This window comes from Giraffa tippelskirchi, chromosome 6 (genome assembly GCF_054371585.1).
Source record: "Giraffa tippelskirchi isolate mGirTip1 chromosome 6, T2T-mGirTip1v1.2.pri, whole genome shotgun sequence".
NCBI lineage: Eukaryota > Metazoa > Chordata > Mammalia > Artiodactyla > Giraffidae > Giraffa > Giraffa tippelskirchi.
The window spans coordinates 169518818-169546135 of record NC_137280.1 but is presented as its reverse complement, the minus strand read 5'-3'; the positions used below and the strand labels follow the sequence as shown (position 1 = coordinate 169546135).

Sequence of the window (27318 nt, the reverse complement as noted above, 5' to 3'; positions counted from 1 at the left end):
TCACTTTGAAACTCGAATCACTTAACCAGTGTCTCCCAACAGCGTGCATGCTGTGTCAGGAAAACGCGCTCCAATGGGACACAGGAAATCCGTGATGTTAGAAGACGCTTAGCAGGCTCTCACAGAGCCGCAGGAATTGCTGCCCTGAATGTCCCTGCTATTTAGGGAGTGAAAAAGGGACATCTTGCAGTGCGCAGAGTGGCCTGTAGCCACACGTGCAGCTTTGTCACAGACGCTGGGGAGGGCCTGATGAAAGGCAGCGCCTACCCACTGCGAGAAAAGTCTCTGGTGTCCCAGCTGCCATTCAAAATGAAACTCAGGATAGGACCTGTCGGATGAGCCACTCCAGCATGTTGTGGCGATGCAGCTGTCACGGAGATACACAAGTCTCCAGAGAGAAGCATTCGAACCGTTTCCATGGTGGAATGAATACAAGCACACGGCTCCGTCACATTTGAATGTGGTTTTTTTTCTCCAACAGGATGGGCTGCACTCCGTATGCAGATGGGTGGAAATGACCCAGTACCTCTTATCATCTTTGATTGCCGAGCCTTTTCTGGCGGCAGACTTATTCAGTATTTCTCTCAGTCTGTGTTTGAAAGGCTTAGGAGGTGTTTGGAAGCCAGACGGATTTAAAATACACGTCGGTGTCCTTCTCTTTCTTCAGTGAAGATAAAATTGCTAGATTCTCCCAAGATGTTTTAAAGAAGTGTTTGCAGAACAGATGATTCCATAACCCAGATTTTAAAGAATTATTTCATATTTATTCCTTGGTACGGAACTTATTCTAGTCAACGTTTTTATCAACTTATAGCACTAAAACCAAAACTTATAATAGGGGTTGAAAAATTCTCACTTGTACCATTAATGTCAAGAGAAGTTCAGTGAGTAAGATGAGTGGTTATATAAGCATTTTATTAATAAGGAATTAACATGCGTGGTCCCTCAAGTGTGTCCAAATAGATGACAGTAAATCAATTTTAGAGCAAATTTCTTTTCTTTTAATTTCATTTTTAAAGCTTCTAAAAAGTGGGAAATAGAGTAATTTTCTTGATAAAACTGGCTGAAATGAGTCTCATAACAAAAATGCCAGTTTTATCAGGAATTATGCCGATCTACATTGTCAGCTAACAAACTTCATTCTAATAGCAAAAAGGAAATGAGAGAAACATTTGATGCAACTAATACTAGAGTTCAAAAATCTTGCTGTCTCAAACTATTTTTGATTTTAAGGCAATATTGTCATCTACATATTCTGATATTTAATGTACCAGTGAGATATCTGTGGGCTTCCTAGGTGGCACTGTCTGGCAGTGCAGGAGACATAAGAGATGCAAGTTCGATCCCTGGGTTGGGAAGATCCCCTGGAGGAGGGCACGGCAACCCACTCCAGTATTCTTGCCTGAAAAATCCCATGGACAGAGGAGCCTGGCGGGCTATTGTCCATAGGGTAACAAAGAATCGGACACGACTGAAGTGACTTAGCATGCATGCATGTGAGATATTTGTGTGTATATATCTTTGCACAGCAAACTAGTGATACATATTACACATATTCATGTATATATATTTATTTACATGTGCATTGTTACGTATTAAGGTATAATTGTACTGTGAGTGTAATATGCAGCATGTAACTATATATATGTATATATATATTATATGGCCATACTTAATAGTATAATTGTAGGGAGATTCATATTATTAATTATAGTAAAATGTCCTATTTCCCAATCATAACCTACATTAATTTGTTTCACTCATTTATTTCTTGCATCCAAGAGCTCGTTTTATTTAACAAATATGTCCCTGCTTACTGTGTAAAATTGTTGAATAGATAAATGTTTTGTGGTTTGTGTGTGTGTAAATTCAGAACTTGTCTATTCCAAACGCCATCACTGAACTATGAGGTAACCTTAAGACCTTCACACATGTCATTTCTTCATTGCGCTGTGACAGATAATTTTCCCCCAAGTACCCATCATATTCCCCAGATGGCTTAGCCATCATCACTGGCAGATTATGAGTAATGTTTTAAGTTGAACAGATGTAAGCAATTTATAATTTTTCCCCTTTCTGAACCAGCTTTGTTTTGATAAGTCAACTGGAAATTAAAAATTAAAGTAGAACTTCTTTTTTGAAAAGGAACAGTGTTTTCCCACATTGGAATATGTAGTCAGCTCCTAAATATGGACAAGAGACAGTCAACAGGGAAACTGGTCCGAGTATGTGACTAAAATCTGGAAGATCATCACTTGGCATTGCATCATAGTTCCAGTTTCTTTTGTCTGTAGAGCCACATGTAAAAAAATAGTTTTAGGTCATTCCAGACTAACCACACATATATACATCTTGAAAAGACGGTTTTTAGCTAGTGTAAAAATTGCCTGTTTTTCTCTTTGGTTAAAATACTCTTCAAAGAAATACAGTTCTGGAAATGCAGAAAGTGCTGATGAAATGTTAAGAGAAAAGGAAATGAACTATCCTTCTGGCAAGGATTTGATTTATTTTGCCAAATTATATTTTAAGTAAACTATACAAATTAAAATTATATTTTGACCTTAATACAGTCAACTTAAATTGAGCCTTACTGGCAATCCAGTTTCAGGAAAAGCTATTCACAAACTATAAGTCAAATATACTTTTGTAAAAAAAATAATTTTAAAAATCTACCTATTAATACAAGTCTTAATTCTACAGCTATAAAATGCATATGTATCTATACATTGATCATCCATTTGCAAACACTATAATTTCTTTTTCTTTCCATAGTCAGTTGCCAGGCCTAAAAAACCCTTATAATGTCTAGAATTCAGTCACTGTCCTGTACTTTCAGAGCCTGTCTCTGACCTGATAGTTCTTGCCACAAGAAGAAAAATTATAATGAATGTTTTTAAATTTCTTTAAGGTCTTTGAGACTAAATTAATTAGAAATTGGTCTAGATTAGAGAATTAAGAATACTTAAATGCTTAAGAATCTGGGAGCTCCATTTATCAAAGACAGTTATCCATACACATTGTGTGTATGTACTTATTACTAGGAAGCTTGATGTTAATATAGTAAAATATTTTAGGTAGAATGTGTAGACAATCCTCAAAGCATTTTTAAACTTTGTCCCCTTTTAAAACCCACAGAATCTCATGCCCTTTAATTATATTTGCAATTTCAAAATAAATGGTATGACTTAAACCATAAGTCAAAACAACTATAATGTTTATTAATCTCCTTCTATTTCCACTTCACTCCAAAAGTCTACCTGTTTCCCCTTCTTCAGTGAATAATCACTGGTTCTAACGAAGCTGGTTAAAGATCTTATTTACCGAGTCTCTCATGTAAGCAGACATTTTTAAGAACTCATTAGGTGTATTTTCTTACTAAATTGAAGGACTCTCCAGAATGCCCTATATTGGCTCCTTTTGTTCTCTTGGAGCCTATAATTTAGTGTTCCTCAGATGTATTCCTCAGTCCCTGAATTCCTGAGTTTGCTTTCATATACCGTTGTTAGACCAAAGATGAAAAGGCTTGTGTTCATGCCTGTACAAAATGAAGGACCCTCTGGACAGCTCTTACAACAGAGTCTCCACAAATTTTAATGATTTGCAGCCTTTCTGGGATTGCGTTTCATTTATCTTCTATATTTGAAAGGATGAATAGTAAGATAGCAACTGAGACATTTCAGGGATGTTTTATTTGGTAAGCAAAACCATTAGAGATTCAGTGTGAGATTTCTCAATATTTTAAGCCTGATCACTCTTATTCCAGAATGTAAATGTAATTTATTCTCCAGAAGCGCCTACTCCTTTTCTGTACCTGTATATTCCCCTAGATTCATCTCTTGCTTTCTGCACTCTACGTATGTTTCATACATTAATAAAGTTTATAAATGCAAGTTAGGTCAGCCTACGAAACAATATTACATGAATGTATTAACACAAAGAGAAGCAGATGGTCAGGAATACTGTATACATGCTTTGTAAGCCAACTCCCACAGATTGCTTATCTTGAGATTTTTCTTTTTCCCCCCAAGTAGAATCAATCATCAGAGAAGTGATTTGAGATTCTTTATTATGGAAATATTCCTCTTGAACAACAACAACAACAACAAAAAGCCATTTCAATTACATTTTCATTTTAAAGAGAGTTATGTTTCACCCTCTTGATAAGTTTATTGTTATGAAGTCTGAGGTAATTATCTCCATCAACTTATATTCTTGTTTAAAGAGTGAAAAGAAAGTTTTGTGACTCTCATTCCTGAATTTCTATTATATCAGTATGACTAAAAGAAAACAAATCTTGGGAAATAAATGTTTGTCTTAGGCAGTGCCTCTAAATTTATGTGAATTTCGTGATTGCTATATTCAGTTGAATTGTATAGTTCATGTTCTGGATGGAAACCTAATGATTATTTCTTCCTGCCTCTTAAAATGTATCAAGTTTAAAGGAAGTAACCATGGGGTTTTTTGTTTGTTTGTTTTATTTTGTTTTGCTAGATGCTTTTTGAGCTGTAGTTGTATAATGCAGGCAATAATTCAACAAGTTCTTTAAACAAAGTAAACTAAACTGAACTCAAATTGAGTGTTGCTTAGGGTGTACATAGGTAATGTCACTGATCTTACCTAATACAATCACATCAATAAAATAAGACTTACCAGGTAGATCCAAGGTAAAGAATCTGCCTGTCAATGCAGGAGATGTAGGTTCAATCCCTGGATGGGGAAGATCCCCTGGAGGAGGAAATGACAACCCCCTCCAACACTCTTGCCTGAAAAATCCCATGGAGAGAGAAGCCTGGTGGGGTATAGTCCATAGGGTTGCAAAGAGTTGGACACAACTGAGCACGCATGCAATGTCCTAAAATTTATTTGTATATGAATTCACAGTGAACACTTATTTGTACCATATTCAATTTCTCCGATATTCCCAGAAGGTAAGATGTTCTAGTTCAAATTTATAGAACAGGAAACAGACACAGACATGACAAGGAGCAGCTGAATCTCACAAAGCAGATTTCAGTTTGAGCGGAGCACACTCTCATAGCTGACTCTATTTTAAGTCCTAGGATTTCCCGTAGTACCAAAGCGGCATAGTTGTACAACACAATAAGGTCAGCTTCATAGTTGCTTCTGAACTTTCCTTTCCATTTCTTGTTTTGAGATAGATGATGTGCTTACATGCTCAGTCATGTATGGCTCTTTGCAACCCTATGGATTATAGCCTGTCAGGCTCTTCTGTCCATGGGATTCTCCAGGCAAAAATACTTGAATGGGTTGCCATTTTCTCCTCCAAGGGATCTTCCCAACCCAGGGATCAAACCAGCATGTCCTGTGTCTCTTGCATTGACAGGAGGGTTTTTTGTTTGTTTGTTTTTACCACTAACGCCACCTGGGAGGCCCAAATAGAGGATAGATATTATAATTTTAAATTATTTGTTATTTAGGTCCTGTAGGCTTATACTTCTCTACCCTTTAACTTTTTGAGTTGTGAATAATTTATATAAATAACATTAAAGGAAAATAATTTTTGACTTAGGACTTTATCTCCTTCCCAATATGAGGTATAGATGTTCATTATTACATGTTTTTTAATATAACAGCTTTATTGCTATGTAATTTACATACCAGATAATTCAGTCTTTAAATTATACAGTTAAATCACTATAATGACACATTTGGGCAATTCTTATCACAATCAATTTGGGGACATTTTCTTCACTCCAAAGCAGTCAATACTTATTCCCCCCTAAACCCCCAACTACAGCTCTTGGCAACCACTCATCCACATCCTTGTAGCATGTTTTAGTATTTCATTTTATTTGTCATGTAATAGTCCATTGTATAGATAGATCCACATTTTACTTACCTGTTAATCAGTTGATGAAAATGTGGGTTGTTTTCACTTTTTGGCTATAATGAATACTACTACCCTAGACATCAGTCTGGAAGTTTTTATATGATCATATGTTTTCTGTTCTCTTGATAATTATGAAAGAGAAACTGACCCAGACAGACACTGGCCAAAATGCTAACAGATTTGATTCAGAAACTATTGCCATAAGGGAAAAGAGACTTCAGAATCAAGCTGCACTTAGTTCTAAATACAGCGAAAAAAAAGAAAAGTAGAAGTTTACAGCCATCAAGCAGAGCGCGGGGTGGAAAATTCTAAGAGAAGACAGGGCATTCAGGGAGGTAATTCTTACTTAATAGGCTTAATGAGATTCTTCTAAAACTAGGCAAAGAACTTGGACATCAAAGTTGGGGTATGAGAAATTTGATCAGATATCAGTGGTGGTCATATAGCAGTGGTAGAGGGATTCTCACTAAACTAACTTGGCAGGATTTTTGCTGATACTGGCCTCGGCAAAGATGGGCACAGAAGGCCAAAAAGTAGAGGCCCAGTTGAGAGAAGGGCAATCGCTGCGTAAGATCCGTGCTAATCTTTTGAGGAACTTGCGGACAGTTTCCAAAAAGGCTATCTCATTTTCCTCTCAGACACAGTCACTAGCAATTTATGATGGTTCCAGTTGTTCACATCTTTACCAACAATTATCATCCTTTGTCTTTTTTATTGTAACCATCCAGTAGCTGCAAAATTCTCTTATGTTTCCCTAATGGATAGTGACGTATATTGCCTTTTCATGTGAATGTTGACCATTTGTATGTCTTCTTTGGAAAAACGGCTATCCCTTTACGTACTTTTAAAACTGAGGTTTTTGTCTTTTTATGATTAAGTTGTAGAAGTTATTTATGTGTTTTAGATACAAGCCTCTCAGCAGATATATGATTTGCAAATATTCTCTTCCATTCTGTGGGGTTTTTTCTAAATGTCATGGCTTCATTTGAAGCATAAAATTTTTTAATTTTGATGAAGTCTAATCTGTTTTATTTTTTGTAGCTTGAGCATTTTGTATCATACCTAAGAAAGCTTTTCCTGAGGTCATGGCATTTTACTTCTGTATTTCTTCCAAGAGTTTTAGAAATTTAGGTCTATGATCCATTTTGAGATTTTTTCCTGCCTGTAGTATGATGGAGGGGTCCAGCTTCGTTTTTTCAGCATTGTGCTTTAACTGAATGTTATGACAAGCATTATAATAGGGGGAAGTCCTAGGCAAGGTATAATTTGTTGTACAGTAGCCTGATTTTGTAATGCTGTTTTCACTTTTGTACTTTTCCATTGCAAAGAATAGTATTTACATAATGTAATTGTGTTTAAAGCTGAGTTTCTGATTATTTTATTTCCTCAGAAGAACATTATCTTCTTGATATCTACTAATGGTCTTCTTTTCAGCAACTATTTAATAAACGTGATTTATAAGTTTAGTGATTCTGCCTATAAATATGTTGAAGGAATCAGCATTAAGTGAGACTAAAAAAGAAAAGATAGGAAAATTAGCATTGATTCCACTAGATTGGACTTTCATCAACTGCACATTGACATCTGGCAGGAATAAAATTCCCAAATATTTATTAATATTTGACATAATGAAAATATATATCACCCTATTGCCTTCAAAATTTTAAAGATAAAAAATTTAAATTATCTCCTAATTAACCTTGTGGAACAGAATTACAGCCCTAATATTTCTACTGACAGGTAGCTTTAGCATATAAGGCTTCCCTGGTGGCTCAGTAGTAAAAAAATCCACCTCAGTAGTAAAGAATCTTCCAAGTAAAGAATTGAACTTGGGATCGATCCCTGGGTTGGAAAGATCCCCTGGAGAAGGGAATGGCTATCCACTCCAGTATTCCTGCCTGAAAAATCCCTTGGAGAGAGGAGCCTTGCAGGCTACCGTTCATGGGGGTCGCAAGAGTCGGACATCGACATGACTCAGCGACTAAACCACTACCACACCACAGGTCATAAATCGTGCTTTGCTGGCACTGTCTCAGCAATATTCCTTCATGGGACTTTTCTCTCAGACGAAACCCCTTTCTCAACTTACATGCTCATAGAAAGTTCTTTATTGAGTGATAGTTCAGTTCAGTTCAGTCTCTCAGTCGTGTCCGACTCTGCGACCCCATGAATTGCAGCACGCCAGGCCTCCCTGTCCATCAACACCATGCCAAGGACAAGGCTGTTTTCTAAATGGTCCGTCTCTTCAGCATCACACACTTTATGACAGGAATAAGACTAGAGAATAATGATCTATATTTGACTACCCTCCCCAAATGTTATTGTTTTTATGCTTGCTGAGAAAGCTTAAAAGAAGTACTTTGAACTTGCTTGTGACTGTCTTGATTCTGATTCTCACTGAGTTTTGAGAAGAACTCTGATCTTTGGCTGATGTTTAGTTTGTACACTTTGGTAGTAAGCATTTTCCATTATCTAGTGGATTATAGATCACATTATTATTGAATGGATTATAGATTGCATTTGCTGCTCCTTACTCCTCTTAAAATAGATTTGAGCACCAGACCCATCTGGAAGGTTAATGTAACCTGACTTATTGATGTAAACTGAGCATATCCATTTGTAAATAGTCCGAATGAAGCTAAAATAAGATCATCAGGCCATTAGAAGAGTTGTTTACATTTTGTTACTAGAGTAAAGTAAAATGGAGTTCTATTGAGAAACTGCGCTTATGTTGGCTGGGGAATGTGGAAGTATAATCTCTTAAGTGCCTCCTTAGAATAAATGTTTATGTAAAGGGGAAAATCTCATGGATAAATCACTGCTATCATTTTCACCTGCCAGTATCTAAGCCATTTTTGATAAGTGTTAGGATTACCTACTGTACTTACTCTTAATTCCTCTTTCTTTTCTTGTAAGACTCCCTGTCTTATGATAAATGATTTCACTGCTTCCTTTTAATTTTAGGAGGAGAAATGTAAAGCGTCTGTAATTTTTCGTTTTCAAAAAGTCACCTGATCCCTCATGAAAAGGACCATTCACAAAGTGCTTTAGCGTTAACCTCATTTAATTCCTCATCATACTTCAGAAGACCATCCCTCTTCTATGCTGCCAATATTTCACCTTTTGGGCATCACCACTTCCTCATTCTGGCAGTTAAGATTATACATTCAGTTGTCTTTCAGAATTCAGTTGGGTTATAACAGAAACTCATTAAAGCCTATAGCATTATGTCCACGTTATTATTTTATTTTTTATTTTTTTACCATAGCCTCCATGTGCCAGTTCAAGATTTTAAACATTAATGCTTAAAATTGTGAGGGATGATTTTATAATTTTTAGATAACAAGTACCATTTTCCTGTGATTTGGAAAGCAAATAAAATCATCCCCTCTCTCGTTATAACTTTTACAGGAAATTAGAAATGATGTTGTTTTTCAGCAGCGATAACTTTTATAAAAGAGTTACATAATGTTGTTGAAGGAAGAGGCTGCATATCTGTCACGTGACACATTATCAACGTCAGAATAATTAATAGTTGATAGCGAGATACAAAGATCGGACTGCTGCTACTAGTGGATAAACACTCGTGTTCCTCAGGCAGAATTCAGGTATTATTTGTGACCTTTTATAAGTGAGAACTTTAAGTGTAGGAGAAGCCGTATGTAGAATCTCATTTTACTGGTAAGTAAGCCAAGGCTGAATAAGTTTAAGTGGTTTGCCCAAGACCACATAGTTTGCTGAAGACAAAACAAAGCCAAGACGCCAACTTTTGCTGCGCTTTCCCACTGATAACTCTTGTCCCTCGGAGACGGCCAAGGCATGAGTATGCTCCATCTCGTTAACACTACAGATCTGTAAGGTGCCAGAAATAATACATTAAGTAAACACTTACTAAGTACTCAGTGTGTATCCAGCACTGAGTTAAATATAATGTGATAAAAATAGAGAGCGCTGTGCTTTATATAATAAAGTTAAGCTTCCCTCTTAGGATATAGTGAAGTTATCTTTACAAAGAAAGATGCACATTACACCTCCATCTTCTCTCTTTGAAAATAGAGTATAAATGCCTACCTGGGAATCTTTCTAAGGCAAGGTTCTTTAGTGTTGAATTTTATTGTGCAAACAGAATGAGATTGTAGGTCAAGAGGACTATTTTCCGTCTCTTTTCTACCGCCAGCAGTGTAGCGAAGCTGGCTTGTACTGCCTTGCGAGAGCTGATTTTGCCATCCCTTCCCCAGCTCAGTCCTCCCTGATGTCAGCTTCAGTTCAGTGCAGCTGCTCAGTCGTGTCCAACTCTTTGCAACCCCACGGACTGCAGCATGCCAGGCCTCCCTGTCCATCACAACTCCCGGAGTTTACCCAAACTCTTGTCCATTGAGTCAGTGATGCAACCCAACCGTCTCATCCTCTGTCATCCCCTTCTCCTCCCACCTTCAATCTTTCCCAGCATCAGGGTCTTTTCCAAGGAGTCAGTTCTTTGTATCACGTGGCCAAAGTATTCGAGTTTTAGCTTCAGCACCAGTCCTTCCAATGAATATTCAGGACTGATCTCCTTTAGGATGAACTGATTGGCTCTCCTTGCAGTCCATGGGACTCTCAAGAGCCTTCTCCAACACCACAGTTCAAAAGCATCAATTCTTCGGCACTCAGCTTTCTTTATAGTCCAACTCTCACATCCATACATGACTACCGGAAAAACCATAGCTTTGACTAGATGGACCCTACAGTATGATGTCAGCTTAGTCGGTTGCAATTAGCCCTGATGGTAATATTTACACCACAAAAATTGGCAGGCGCTACAAAAATGCAACTCTCTCTCTCTCCTAGCCAGTATCCGCTTTAAAACATTTACCAACAGGCCAGTGTACAACACCAGTGTTCACTGAGCAGAATTGGACAAGTTATTTTTACTTCTTGAGCTATTAACTGCACCTGTGTGAAACAGGGATAGTAATATATCCTATAGCGTCTATTGCAGGATTTCAAGTGGAACATGTGAGAGTACTTTGAAACTGTATGAAGTGAAATTAGTAATGTCACAATGATAAGAGCTGTATATTCAGTCGTAAAACATGAGACTCTTGGCAAAGCCAATATAGTGTAAGTGGATCTAGAGTTTCTTAACCCTAAATCTACGCTCAACCTGACAGTGTACCTGGCCAGATGAAAAGAAGAGTGAATTCAGAGTCAAAGAATCAGGTAAAAGACTGATTCCTATAGGACGCATCAAGTAACAAATAGGTACTGAATACAGTGTAGACTATTAGGCCCCAAATAGTAACCCTATTCCTTTTCACAAGCTCTGAGTTCTCTATGCCTCTGATGAATTAGGCTTATGAAGGTGGATAAAATATTTTCTGTATGTACACTATGAAGGCCCTCGGCAGAAAGAAGTTTCTATCTTCTTTTTATCACCTATTCAGTACAGAGCTCTGCGTATAAAGGACACACAGAAAAAATTACTGGTAAATTTGACCTCTTGAGGTTACAAATTCCTGCTTTCATTTTAATGACACTTCAAAATACTTTAAGAAGCCTTATTCAAATCTGCATGAAAATCCCTACCCTTTGATTCAATGTCACTGCCTTTGGCATTTTCACTGTGGTTAAATCAGTTACATATTGAAACTACGAAATCATCTTCTGACTTCAGACACTTTTGAGAGTGCTTATGTGGAAAAGGGCGCTTTATCCTGGTCAGCTCTTATTTACCTTTGAAAAACCAAAGAAAGCCAAGAAAGTTCCTTGCATAAAACACATCACTGTTGATACTAGACTGTCAATCACCAAAACACCATACGGTTGTTTAATTTTCCTGATGTGACCTCTATGTTGCAAATTGTCCTAAGGACTTGCTGTTCCAAGATGAACGCTTTGTAGAAGCTAAGGAATCCTATGCTATTTTAGGTGAAATTGAAGTCGTCATAAGCAGATAGATGTGGGCTTGTCATTCTCAAATTCCGTGACCTTAATCTGGTTATTTAACCTCCCAAGCCTTGGTGTCCTCATCTGTGAAATACATGCACAGGTTTGTGGTGAGGGTTAAAGGAAGAAGGCTACATATACGGAGCTCTTAACACTGTCTCTGGCACATTATAAATAATAAATTATTATTACTGTTACTACCTTTAATAAATCGCTTACTCCTGGGTTTACTCCTATCTTGCCAAATCACATTAAATATGCTACTCTGTCCTTTTGTTTCCTCACATAAGAATTAGGTATAAGATCCATCACTTTTTTCTTCTCTGGAATAATAGAAGAATTAATTCATGGTGGACTGAATTATTCTCAATGAGTACAGTCAGAACTCACTGAAGTTCTTTTTTTTAAAAAAATGATCACCAACCCTAGTTTTGTGACAAGCCGAGCTATCCCAACAACTCTAAAAGGTATCATGAATGTTACCACAAGAGTTTTATGAAAAAATTAAGTTTTCTGCACTTTTAAAATCGAATTCATGTTACATAGTATGCTGCAGACTGGGAATACAATGAAAGGACAATTTGAATAGTTGAAAATAAAACAGCAGTGATATTCCATTTCAGTATGCCCAGGGATGACTGCTTTGAAGCCTTAAATTTTATAATCTGAACACACATACTCCTCCTAACAATGAACTTAAATAATGACAAGCGTGGAAGACACAATCCCTGAATATAATATTCAGATATTGTAAAAGAATTAGTTCAGGGGAGATGCAAACATCTTCTGCAAAGACGATGAAAACGAATTCTTTTACAATGTCTGAAATTTCTGCAGATATTGTACAGCCAGAAGCCATGTTGTTTACCTTTAACAGAATCTTCCTCTGGAGCCAAGCACAGAGCTCGTTTGTGGGAAGGTAAGTGTGAGTGGAGAAATACAGAAGATTCATTGGAATTCAGAATGCATAGGCACACTAGGCTGTGTACTCCACCTCCCATCCCAGAGAAAATAATTTCTGGACTCTTGAATGGATATTTTGCACATAGTATAATATTAAAATAAAACTGTTGGCACAGTGGGAGTTCATTCTCTATATTCAAATTCTTCTAGAAATTTTCTTGGTTGATTTCAGGAAGAATAATATTTTAAGAGGAAAAAAATATGATATTACTTAAACTTTTTGGCTTCTTTGTTTAAGTATAAATACAAATTAATATTCCTTGTTTGCCAGTGTGTTGAGTGTGAGCTATCATCAGTATGTTAAATACTACTTTGAATGTAACATGTTTTGCTTTTATTCCAAAAACATGGGTTTCTGAAAACAATCATGTATTTTGGCTCCTGAGGTGATTGTTATCTAATTTATTATGAGATAAAATGGAACCTGTGCAGGCTTTAAAATCGAGAAGCATCTATTAAGTACGTTAGGCGGAATTTTAGAAACAGACACCTAATTGAAATAAAAAGGTGTTTATTTAGGGTTTGTTAGGACTGTGGCCCAGGAGACATATATTCAAGAAACACTTGAATTGTGTCCCATAGAACTATACAATGGGGGAGGCTTATAAAGGCAAAAACCTCAAGATTGCGGTTAGTTAAATGAGTGGTGGTGGTTTAGTCACTAAGCCGTGTCCGACTCTATGTGATCCTATGGATTGTAGCCCGCCAGGCTCCTCTGTCCATGGGATTCTCCAGGCAAGAATACTGGAGTGGGTTGCCATTCCCTTCCCCTGGGAATCTTCCCAACCCAGGAATTGAACCCGGGTCTCCTGCATTGCAGGCAGATCCTTTACCAACTGAGCTACGAGGGAAGCCCCTAGTTACACGAGTTGTTTATCAATCACTGTAATCGGACCTGGCAAGAAATAAGGGCGCTTGTTAAGTAAAGCTTGGTTGGAATCCGAAATGGTTGCATAGTTACAGGGAGAGACCTTGAGAGCTGCAGGCTGCAGCTGGCAGGTGCTGTTCGGAACACAGCTGGTGGTGAGCTTGGGCCTGGTACAGTTCAAAGACAGTTGACGTTTTCAGTGGTGCAGAGATGTGTCTGAGACCAGATCCTCAGTGACCTCTCAACTCCGTATTTTAAGCTTGTGATCACCCATTATAATATTGATTGGTCAGCAGATGCATTTGCTTTGAATGTATTAAAAAGTAAAGAAGGTAAAGGGAACAGAATGGAGAGGAGGAAGCTAGAGCTGGAACAAGAGTTTCACGCGGCTTCAGGGAGCATGCAGTTTCTCGGAGGGAGAAGATTTGAAACAGCAATCGAATCTTATAAACAGAGGAAACCCTAAAGCCATACGGTCAGATGGTTTTGTTTCTCAGCTAAGGAAAACACACCACTGAGATGAAATGACACAGCCAACCCGTTTGTAGTTTCAGATGTTGCCGGGAGAAAGTAGTCTGTGGGCGCGGGATTGAAGAATGGGTTTTGTGGGCTACGTGGAAGTTCAACTACTGTTACTTACTGTGTGTCGATTCCTGGGTTGGAAAGATCTCCTGGAGGAAGGCATGGCAACCCACTCCAGTATTCTTGCCTGGAGAATCCCATCAACAGGGGAGCCTGGCGGGCTACAGTCTGCAGGATCGCAGGAGTAGGACATGACTTAATGACTAAACCACCGTGCGTCAAGCTTTATGCTGTGTTCCTATGTCCTTACTGCCTCTTTTCCTTTATCCTAACAATGTTGTGTCCGTCACCGAGTCCTGTCCGACTCTTTGCAACCCCGTGGACCGTAGCCCATCAGGATCCTCTGTCTGTGGAATTCTCCAGGCTAGAGTACTGGAGTGGGTAGACCTTCCCTTCTCCAGAGGACCTTCCGGGCCCAAGGATCAAACCCACATCTGCTGCATTGCGGTTATTACCATCTGAGCTGTAACAATGTTATATGTTAAATATTATTAACCAAAGTCTGAAGAAGTAAAGCAGTTTTCCCAAGGACTCCTAAGCATTATATTATGGATTCACACCCATAACTTCTGACAATAAATTTGGCCTTCTACAGCACACCAATGTGGTGAGTAAAGGCATTTCAAGTTGCGTTTGTTTGAAATGAGAAATGGGACTGATATGTTGGAGGAAGAGAAGATAAGATACCTTGCTAGGAAGCAGAAATAACTGTGGAAAGTTTTACACCTATAGAAAGTTACACAGAAAATCCAGGGTGAGCTTATTTCATACAAGACAGAGTATTAGAATATTAAAGTAGAAAGGAAGGAAGGGAAAGGGGGATTAATAATATCTGAAATAAAACTGAGCCTAGGTGATGGAAAATATCCTATGTATGTCTATGAATGGTTGTAATATATATTAAGATTCAAAACAGCTAGGGAAACAAAAGGATTCAGCACCTGGTAGCAGTAATTATCAATATGTGTTTGGATTATAGGTAATATTTTTATTCTGCATTCATTTCAAAGAAATAGATACATGGAAACTAGATTATTTGCTGAATTGAAAACACTGCTGAATTTTGAACTGTAATAGATAAGAATTTGAAATAAAAATTAGAACAGCTTGTACTGAATTGGAGTATGAATAGTTCATTATTTTATCAGTTAATTGCTTTCCATCTTTTTTCCTAGTTACAGTTAAAAACTTAACAGTCTATTTCAATGAACTGTTCACAAGAAATTTGTAGTTTTTAAATGCCAGCTTGTATATAAGTAAATACTCACAGATTCTTTAAAATTGTACTGTGTTCCTGGACAAATACTGAATCTTTGATAGTTTAGGTTGGCCTAAACAATTTCAAGCATAACATTAGAGCTATATTAAATACTCAGCAAATTTTTACTGATTGTGTTTGGATTGGCTCCTAATGTGTTTTTTTTTTTTTATTTCACAGAATGTTACTGTAATAATTATGACTTTAGTTCTTGACCTGCTTTAGATGATTTTGTTTCAATTTATCTGTTACATACTGATGCCTTTTATTAAGACCTTTTTTCCTGTGATTTCTTTCTAGAACTCAATAAGATGAGCTATATATTTTCATTATTTCTCAAAAAATGTCAGTTTCTTTTTCTTTGAAATTATTCAAATTGCTGTAAGCCAAACATCACAAAGGTTATTTATAATATCTTATAATTACACATAATGTGACCTTGATGTCCCATACAAGTGCTGAAGTATTACATTTTCTTCTCCTAGCTGTTTTTCTTCCACTTTATAAATAAGATAATTCGGCATGACCTATATACTGCCAAGTGTTAGTCACTCAGTCATGTCTGACTCTTTGCGACCCCATGGACTGGAGCCCACCAGGCTCCTCTGTCCATGGAATTCTCCAGGCAAGAATACTGGAGAGGGTTGCCATTCCTATCTCCAAGGAATCTTCCAAACCCAAGAATTGAACCTGGGTCTTCCGAATCGCAGGCAGATTCTTTATGGTCTGAGCCACCAGGGAAGCCCATATATGGCTAAACTATTTCCAGTAATTGACATTCCCTGATGGAAATGGTCATTTTTTTTTTCTTTTGCCTGAACTTACTTCACTCACTTCAAAAATTTATAAATAAATGCACTTTTTAAACTAACCAACTGCCTCAGCTGGCATTTGTAACCACACACAAATATGCTCACAAAACTTCCCTGTAATAACCATTTCATCTTAAGAACACCTGCTTTCTCAGAGCGGAGAGAGCTGCAGGCTGTATCAAAGTTTCTTTGAAGCCTCCAGGCTGTAGTTTATGCTCCCCGCACGAAATCTGTCTGTGGTTTCTTCATGATGTTAATAGTATATGTGCTACAGGTTTTGCTCATGCCTTTGGGTTTTGAGAAAATTCTTAGGTGTTCCTTCTCCAAAAATTCCTTAATGACCTTCTTTACTGAGAATATGCTTTCTCAAAACACTTGCGATAACAGAAAGTTCATAACGCATTTCACGTTGCTCACAACATTCAGCACGTGCCCTTTACCCAACAAGAAAAGTAAAAAATGTGAAAGGTCAATACTGGTTCAAAGAAAGGGGGAAAGAAGGAAAAAAGAAAAACAGGAATAATAACGACTAAGTATATTTTCCCTGTTTTGGATGTTTGTAGTGAGGTTTGAAAGTTCAATATTTCTTTAACCAAATTAAATAAAACAAAATTTGGGGTTTTGTATTCATTAGTGTAGTTGTATTTGATCCAGCCAGGAAAACTTCATAAATTACTTTTTAGAAAAGAAAAAGAAAATAATATTATGGAAAATCTAAGGAAAGGATTTAAGTACAGCAATGACCAGAATCGAACAATCTTACCCTCATATTTGGATAGCCAGTTATATATTTCCTTGAATAGAAAATGATAATAAAAACAAAAATAAAAAAATTTATTAAATTCATTTGTAACTAGACAACTTTTGATCTTGTGAGTTTCTACCTTGTTCCTTCATTTGCACTGTATTTCTGCCTTGTCTTTTTTTTCCCCTGACTTGCTCCGTTTGAAGTCTCCTTTTCCCAGCCTCTAGGGTTGTATTCCTCCTTCCTTTTGGTTTCTGCCCTCGGTGGGTAAGGTTGGCCCAGCGGTTTGTGTTGGCTTCAGGTTGTGGGTGACTTGTGCCTGCGTTCTAGTGGGAGGAGGTGAGTTTATCCTTTTCCCCTCCGATGGACAGGACCGTGTGAGGTGGTATGTTTTGGGGTGTCTGTGGGAATCCCGTCTGCTGATGACCGGTTTTGTGTTTTTTTCTTGCTTGTTGTTTGGGAGAGGCATCCTGCACTGGGTGCCATGGGCAGCTGGGTGCTACTGAGCTTTGTATGTAGGTATATATAGTCCTTCGTGGAAGTTCTCACTAATTAATAGTCCCTGGGGTTAGGAGTTCTCTGGCAGTGTAACTAGACAACTTTTTATATCAAAGAAAATCCACATTCTTGTTTAACTTTTAGTTGATTCCATGTAAGATCATGACTGTGGCAAGAAGGCTGGGATACCTCCTTTCCTGTTTGAGGTGATGATTAACTTGTGAGTGTGCATGCTTTTCAGGTGAACAAAGCTTGGCAACAAAAGTGGGTCAAACATTTTGGAGTATTTTATTGCCTTTTTAAAAGAATAGCATAAAATACTTACCAGCACTGAAAAATATTTTTCTATCTAATCAAATTTTAAACAGCATAAGCAGTGAACAATTTACAAGTATTTGTTACTTGAGCTAGGTTGTTGTTCTTCTGTGGGTTGAGGCAGTATTCTTAATTAGTTTTAGTAAAATGTGACTTAGAAATTGGAATTGAATAAGTCAGTATAGTACAGGCAAAGAATTTATGTTTGGAGTTGTAATTGAAATATGAAAGATTTTGAAAACCTGTAGGCATAGTTTCAAATCCTCTTTTTCTGAGAAAATTGCTTAATCACTGCCCAATTACTGTGCCTTTTGCAGTCATATTTAACCCTTTCTGAGAAGATTCTACTCTGCAGGTTCTATAAATGTTTTCTTCTAGTTCTTTTTAATACAAGATTCCATGGTAATATTTACTTACATTCCAGGTCCCTTGGCTATTCATGTGACCTCAAAATAAGCAAGAAAATAAAGGATAAAAAAGATAAAATAAATGCATTCAACTTTCTAAATGCATGAGAAATATATTATTTCTTCAACAATCTTTTTAATGTCACTTATACAGTTACTTTTCAAATTTCATTTGCTTTATACATAGTATGCTTGCTATAGGTTATATTGAATGCTTCTCTAAATTCTTGTCTTGTGTGTGTGTTTTTTCTTCCCAGTTACTGGCTGACAAACAAAGTTCCCATCAAAAGACCCAGCACAGGTCTACTCATGTATACACTTGCCACGAGATTCTGTGATGAAATTCACCTGTATGGATTCTGGCCATTCCCTAAGGATTTGAATGGGAAAGCTGTCAAATACCATTACTATGATGACTTAAAATATAGGTACTTTTCCAATGCAAGTCCTCATAGAATGCCATTAGAATTCAAAACATTAAATGTGCTACATAATAGAGGAGCTCTGAAATTGACAACAGGAAAGTGCATAAAGCAATAAAGCACACCTGAAACATACAAACAGACAGAATATGCACTTCTTTTCTGAAGATGCTTCCTAGGATTTGAAAAACAGGATCCAATACAAGACTGGGTTGCGGCATCCACCACTTACCTGAAAGGTGATTAAAGGACATTCGTGAGTCACAAATCCACTACCAGCTGATGAAATACCTGCAAAGTGCTCTAAACATTAAGTATTTTGACTTCAAGGGTCCTAGTAAGTGCCACTTCCACTCAGAACACAGTTTGAATGTATAATCAGTAGTGTTTACAAGATCCAACAATGCACTTGTCATTAGTTAACGAAGCAAAAATGCTCATCACTGTTGGGCTGCCGCTGCAATGCCGAGCACACGAGAAGAGGAACCCGGGAACACAGCTCAGCCCTTGGGGAAACCGAACTATCCTGTCAGCAGAAAGCAAATGGAAACAGCTTGAGCAGTGAAATCCGTAAGGTTAAACAACTCAAGGAAATGCCTTCAGTCAGGACTCTGAGTCTGATCATGATGAACTTTATGTTTTCTTTCTGTTCTTGTTTGCCTTCTGGAGTCTCTTCTCATTTGGGTATCGGGGTGCTTTGAAATCCTTTCTGGGATAAATACGAATGAGATAAATAACCTTTAAGTGATCGTTTTTAAAATTCTTATATTTTTTAAACAGTTATCACACAATAACTTTGTAAAAAAGTTTTATTTTGCACAACTGTAAACCTCCCAATTTTTTCCCAATGGTGTAGAAGGTACCAGCTAAACTGTATCACTCAGTAATCTTGAGCCATTCTAAAGGAAAGATAAACTCTGTGTCACCTGAGATGGTAAAATCAGCAGGAAAAAAAAATTACTTTTGGTACCAAAGATTATACTGATGTGTCTACACGAGAAACCAGTCTCCTTTCATAAAATAACATATTAGTATATTATGATGCTACTAATGTGAAAATTGTCTCTAGGTATTGTAAATTTTCCAAACTCAACCTTCATTTTTGTTTGAAGGAAGATTCCACGGCTTTTACATTTCATAATGATTTTGTGGAAGCATCTTGCCCATTAGAGTAAATGTTTGACTGGTAGGGCTGAAATGTGACTTCCAGTTCTTTGATATCCCACTTGTTAATTCAGATGGAAAGATTGACTTGCTCTGTAGATGACTGTTAAAATTTCTTAGTGCAGAAATAATATGATTAATAGAGTGCTGTTTTCATCACAGAGATAATTTTAAGAGGTTTAACAATGAGACTGTATGTCATTATTTTGTACTTCAGATTAATTAAATTGACCAATATTTTTTTCTATAGTTAAATTAATTCACATTATCACATTAATGTGTTTCCAGAGAAGCACATGAAATTATTAATAAAGTGATTTTTGAAAATTTTAACATATAACAAAATTGACCAACAGGCCAATTTCTGGTAATTACTATGCTGGTAGGTAATTCTGATGGTAAATTGTTTCTTTAGAAAGCAGAAGTGCTACATTCCCACTTCTACTCTTGGCCTAAAACAACATAGATTACTTCTTGTTTCTTAGGGAAGGCAATCTACGAAAAGAAGAAATAGTATGAGGAATATATATGTTTTGTTTCTTGGCGAAGAAGGCCTGAAAAAGAATAAATAGCATAAAGAATATACATATACATATATGTTATCAAGAAAAAAGGATATTCATAGTAATACAGTTCTCAATATATTAATAATATGTGGTATTCTTTTTAAAAATATGATAGAACCTTGGGATATAGAAGATTATACTTTCTGAGAATTTATGTGTCTTTAATAAAACAAAATAGAATCCACAAAGGAGATACATAGCTAAAATGGATAGAACATGATGTACTTTTATCACTGAACCTCTTATTATGGGATGTTTTTAAAGGATTAGGTCCATATTTTGAATGTACCGAACCAATCAAAAGTAGGCGATTACTTAATTTGGACCGGCAGACAAGCTGTTTGAGTAGTCTTTAATTTAAATTCAATAAAAATTTTGAAGTCACAAGTCAGTTCTTATAGATAAGATACATCTCAGAACTCTCCGAAGGTAAAAAGCGGCATCAAGGTACCTTACCATTTTGACTGCGCTTTCAACAAATGTGTTTAGAAAATTTTAAGGCCACAGCAAAAGCATCCCAGACATTCACTGTTCCGTGCATTGATGTTTCTCTCATAAATGCATTGAGTAGTGCCTTTTTAGCTTCACATTGCTCTGTTACCCTACGCTTTATGTTCTCTAAATACGTTGCCCAGTTCTGAAAATTCTCAACATATAAAAAGGGCTTCAGTATCGACTGAGACTACTTTTGTTCATCTCAGGGAGCTTTCAATACTCAAGAATGAATTCAATTAAAGGAGTTTAGTGTTCAAAGAAGACAAACTGTACAAGACCAATCCATTCCCTATTGTAGCGCTTTCCATCTCCCCTCCCCCTTCACCATCCACTGTGGCCTTCTTACAGGCGTGGAGCAGGGAGATTACTGAAGGCTGACAGTGAGAATAAGAAAAAGAATTCAGATCTAACCAATCGGGGGCAAAAGCGATCATGATGAAATCAAATTATAAGTACATACTTGAAATATTTGTGTTTTTTTTTTTTCTTCCGAGACTATGTTCACAGCTTTAATATTTTATTTCCTTTTCATGATTTAAACCTGTACCTGGCAATACTCAGGCAGCTGACTGTGAAACACTCCTGTCCCTTCAAGAACATGGTTGTCACTGTGCTTTTGACATGAAGAGGCCGTGGGAACATTTTCATCATTATTACCCAGCCTGTTCTATACGTAATATTAAGTTGCTGGAGTAAAAAATAATAAATCAGTAAACAGATTTTTCTGGGTAGATCTGATGATTGAGCCCACAGAACTGATGAAATGACTGGAAGTTTTTCTGTCTGAAAGAAGGTGCTGGGCATTCAAATGTGTTTATGTATTGTATATCATATGAAATGTATATCAGTTGCAATGAGAATTTCTACATATATGCTTACAGAAGCAATTTATTTAAATAATGCTATAGGTAGTGTACATACCAACTAGTTATTAAGCTACTACGCAGGAAGAGGGTGAACAAAGTAATTTATTTCTGATTGAGCCAGTTAGTCAATACACAGTGTGGTATTTGGTTCATAAAAGAGTTGTTTTATGTGGTTATTGTTGGGAGTATCTATAATTGTGGAAGGGGTGTAGGAAGAGTTATGTATAGTTAGTTGTGACCTCTACCAGTTTGCGAGTTTCCCCATAAGACATGATCAATATACCAATGTTTGACAAGTTGAGTGAGAGAGAGTTATCGTTCCTCTTTGATGAAAGAAAATCCAAATAAAGCCCACCTAGAAATAGATATTTTATTATATATGTGCTATAGATATATCTACATAGTACAAATAGACATATGTGATGCATATATACAATGTTATATATGTGTGTCTGTGTGTATACACACTGAGTCGGTAATATACACACACTAGATTTACACTAGATTTGTGTTACGCTCATGTCTTCAGGGTCTGCGCTGTGAAGCACTCTGGAGATAAGACCTCTTTAGAATAAAGAAGTTCTTTTGAAACTTCAGTTGCTAACCTGCTTTAAAGGGATCTACTTTGTAAGTGAATTCTATGTTGTTCATACCTAGAGTTACAATGAGGGTCTAGTATACCCAAATCTTTAAAAAAATTAAAAATTAAAAAAAAAAGAAGTCTTCAAGCTGGCAATGTATTTGAATTGCGGTTTTCAGATTGTGGCTCCAGACCCATCGTCTCCACATTGAAGTAGCACCTTTTAATAATTACTGTTTCTTTGTGTAGGCAAAAGCACAAGAGTTTCAAATGTATATAGCGGGGGGAAAAAAAAAGAGTTTACAGATATAGTATTGCTGCACAGAATAATTGCTACTGAGTGTTTCTTATATCATTTGTGAAATTGAAAGATGAGGTTTATTCTGTCAAGTTCATTCTGTTCAACACTGTTTCCCTTTTGTTTATGTATAGCAATCGAGTGTTATTGTTTTATCATTTGTAAAGCTGTAAAATAAATTAAACCCCGGGTTTTTTTTTTTCATTTTTCTCTTCTCTCTTATATCTACGAGGTCTATTCCACTTTGCACGTCAACGTAAGGTGATACCAGCTTTAACAAGCTTTACCTAGGGTTCCTGTTTTCTCTCCCCGTCAGCCCCAGCTATCTGCAATTTAGCCAATCATTTCTTCAAAGTGTATACAGAGCAATATGGACAATATCAAAACCCTCATGAGCATCCGGAAATCCTGAACAGTTTTTTTGTGTGGTGCACTGTCTTTGTCGTTGAGGGAATGGAGTGTTACATAAGCTACAGTCATTTATATCCAATTTGTATTCCCAGTGACTGCTGTCAGTGAGTCACTCCAGCTTCGTGGCTGAAGAAGCCAGTGGCTTCTTACATGTCCTTAGGGCTGCCCTGTGACTTGTGATCGCAAATGCTATTATACCCTCTTGCTCTTGTTTGCAGTTCATCTTCCAGAGGATGATCCTAAAAACCGCATTCTTACAGCTTTCATGGCTTTCTAGAGCTGACTAGTCTGTTTTCAGACTGCATTATTTTCTCCAGAAATCATTAACTTTAGTTTCATGAGGTCACTTTTAACCTTCTGTAATTTTAAAATATTTGCTAGAGACCAACAGTGAACCATGAACAAGGGTTGGTGAATATCAATCTTGTTTGTATTTGCATAATGTTTTTTTCAAAGATCCATATACTGTGGGCAATCCCTGTTTATTCTTGGGATATAATCAGACCTCAGCATGATCCTGTGAGATGCAAGCTGCAATATCCCATTTTTACAGAGGTGAGGTTATGTGATTCGCTAAAGGTCACAAAGCCCAGAAATGAGAAAACAAGGATTTGAATTCAAGTGGTTTGTCTGACTTCAGTGTATACTTTCTTAACCATCAGGTTTTGATGCCAATACTTTCTAACTGACAAGAGGTTCCCCTGGAAACTTAGTTTGCAAGTAAGTCATTATTTAGTGAGCACAGATAAAAAGCTGAGGTAAGTCTATCAGTTCAGTTCAGTCTCTCAGTCATGTCCGACTCTTCGCGGACTATAGGCAGAGTCATATAGGCAGCGTCATAATTTAGACTTGGGAGCAGTCTAATAAGTGAAAAAGGAATGATCATCTCTAATGACAGAGCTGCTGTACCTTCCAGGGCAGTGTCTCCTGTATGGTTATCCATAAATACTGTTAAATCTTGTTTCCGACATTTTTTCATGGAAGCTGGATTACTCTTACGTTAGAATCTGACTTTATCGCAAAATATATTGCACTGCATTTAAAGTCTAATTATGAGATTTCTATACAAACATTTTGATTGAATCTGAGTATTTCCTCTCCATTAACAATTTAGCACTAAATATTTACATAAATATCTTGAGGTTGAAATTCTGCAAATGACTAGGTTCATCCGTTTTATATTGATTTTTTTTTATTAGTTTCCTTCTTTTCCTGAGAATGGAAGTAACCTGGTCTCCAAATTAAGGAGCAGTTTAATGATTTCCCCTATATACGGGCTTCATCATACACATAAAAGCAAAAAATAAAAAGATCTCAGATAGAATAATATCAGCATTGTTCAGTCTGTTCCTAAAAGATAAATTTCAGTCATGTAGGTAGGGGCTGAATTTCTGAAATCTCAATCAGCAAATTTTGAAATGCTAACATAAGTATCTCTCTGTTAAAAATATTTTTGCTTCCAGATTTCTGATTTCTGACTCAGTCCCCAACGTGGAATTTCTCAAGTAAACACAAGCAAACACTGGTCCAGGACTCGCACCACAAAAACGTGCTCGGTGGATGACAACTCTATATATCTCTTCCTTGGAGATTCAGAAAATATATTAACATAAGAAAAGATCGGAGAAATCTTGCAATAAGGGAAGAAATTTCTGTTGTTTAAAAGTCATACATAATTTGTATAGAAATCCTATTAAATATGAAATTATGTTCTTCAGAACAGCTTTTTGGATAACACTTCTGAATATAAATAACAGTACAGAGAGAACAGATAAGAGCTTCGGTTAGAAAGGTTGATGCTTTCTTTACTCAGTGTTTTTTCTTTTCCCATAGGCCAAAGTAGTTTTGAAGAATATTTTCAAATAGGAAAATATTTTAAACATATATTTATTCTCTACACTCTTTATATTAAATTTTACTAACAGCTTTTCTCTTTTTTGTAATAGTAATCATAACATGACTACATTCCTAAGAGCAGTCCCAAACCTAAACTTTATGACTCATTCCACACAACACACAAATTAGCTTTAAAACACTAATAGCACAGGAAGAAAAAAAGCCTGCAATGAGGTGCTAATTTGCATTTTCTAGAACCACTCAGTGTATTGCAGTAAGCTGTCTCTCTGCTGTCTGTCCTGCCCAGCTTCCTTTCTCCAGCCTCCATCCGCACACAGATGGGCTGTCTAAGCACCCATCTGCCGGGGCTGCCAAAATGTAAACGCACTCAGCTGGCAGCAGATGTTTCCAGGAAAGAGCACTTCCACCAGAGCTGTTCCGCTTCGGGTTCAATTCGCATTGATCTCCGCAATTGGGCATAAGGTCGTTGTGTCCAAATAGATCATTTGGCTCTCAGGTACAGAACAATCACAGGGGAGGTGCAGGCTCCGATGTGTGATATTTACCATGTGCACATATGAAGAAATGTTTCTAAAGACTCTCCTGATAAGTCAAGACTTTCTTTTTTAAAATATGGGCTTTTAGTAAGACCCTATTTGCTGAGCTCTCAAAGGTCAAACGTAGGCTTAGCAAAAGAAAAGTAGGTATACTTTCTGCTTTTCTATGGACATCGTTGTAATTGTTAGTGTTCTTGTGAGTTGTAAGAATAATCATCTATATTCGTGGTTCTCGGTCCTACTTTTTTTTATCAATACACAGGCATTCATTTATGGGGTAATTCTATTTAATTCTACAGACACTGATGGCATATTTTCTTATGTGAGTTTATAAACTCTGTCAATATGTCTGTCTTTGCAAGTATTATATAAAATATGCAGGTATTATCTAAAAAGAATTTATCTTTTAAAATAGTTACATTTATTCAACATTAATAAAGTAATACTCCCTACTAGGCATTCCATGAAACATGAGGAATACCTTTCCTCGTGGTTATCGTGGTTTAGATAAAAGGAACAAACATGAAAATGAATAATCATATCCTTTAGTGGCAAGGATTCTATCCCTAGAGTGCCCAGAGAGTTAGAGGAACGTATCGGGGGCCAGGCAGAGGACGCAGGCTACTTTGAGTGTGATTTGTAGTCAGGTGGTCAAATCAAGACAAGCAATAATCCATTAACACAGATGACCCAAAGAGCAGAATCTAGCTGTGGGGTTTTTTTGCTTGTTTGTGTTTGTAATCTAGCCAGTTTGAGAAACTATTACCCTAAGAAACTGAAACAGTCCCTGCTTATGGAAATTACACAGCTTCCACCCCTGCTCCCGACCATATTTCCCCAGAATCATTGTTGAATTACAAGTTTAAATAAAGCTGAAATTCAGCCTAAAACAAGCACTTACTACCAAGACCAAGTAACTGCAGACCTTTTGAAATTATCCACCACACAAAAGCCTCCATTTCCAAATGTCTCTGTTTCAATATTTACTTTGTTTCCAGCTTGAAGGAATGCACATGAAAGAAAGCATCTTGTACTTACTTCCAAGTAATGACTTTTTTAAGTGATTTATTCCTCTCACTTCAGTACATGTTTCCAAATTACCGTGGATTTTAAGACTGATTTTGGGATAATTCCAGAATTTCAAAATCCATGTGCCTAGATTTTCCAAGATGTGGAATGTGAGCCCTCTAGCATTACCTCTCAGGGAATGACCACGCCTTCTGTCTTTGTGGGCGCCTTTTTTTTATCTAAAATGTGTTGGAGCAGAATTTTTCTTGTCTTCTTTAATCTCCACACCTCTAGAGATCTTATCTTTTCCACCGCTTTGTAAAACAGAAGATGTATGCACATGTGGAGAAAGTAAAATTAAGGAGTCTATTCATAGAAAAATGTGCATATGTATGTCATATTCATAGTACAGAAAAAAAGAAAGTGAGGTCTCTTAGTCATGTCCGACTCTTTGTGACCCCGTGGACTATAGCTTACCACGCTCTTCCATCCATGGGATTTTCCAGGCAATAGTACTGGAGTGGGTTGCCATTTCCTCCTCCAGGGGATCTTCCCAAGCCAGGGATTGAACCCGGGTCTCCTGCATTGTAAGCAGATGCTTTACTGTCTCAGCCTAGGTTGTTTTAAAAACATAGCTCAAAGGGGTTTTAGTGCAAATAGTCAAATGGCCAAATGCTCCCAAGAAGCAGAAGTGTGGAACCAGGGTACCATAGACTCAGTATCTGTATCCCTCCAAAATTCCTATGTTGAAACTCAATCCCCAGTGTCACAGTATTTGGAGGACCTCTGACAGGTAATTAGGTCATGAGGGTGGATTACTCATAAAAGAGATTAGTGCCCTGATAGAGGCACCTCGCTCACCTCAGCTTCGTATGAGGATGCAGCAAGGAG

The 27318-nt window shown here is 37.0% G+C and overlaps 1 protein-coding gene across 2 annotated transcripts in view; it reads left to right on the top strand.

Moving 5' to 3' along the window:
- The window catches only part of ST8SIA4 (ST8 alpha-N-acetyl-neuraminide alpha-2,8-sialyltransferase 4), a 99815-nt gene extending 76996 nt beyond the window's left edge, over positions 1–22819 (top strand). For both annotated transcript variants that reach the window (XM_081498867.1, XM_081498868.1), the window contains exon 5: positions 18482–22819. In XM_081498867.1, coding sequence (XP_081354993.1) covers positions 18482–18764 — 283 coding nt within the window. In that variant the 3' untranslated portion in view covers positions 18765–22819. The remainder of the gene's footprint in view (positions 1–18481) is intronic.
- The last annotated feature ends 4499 nt before the right edge of the window (positions 22820–27318 follow it).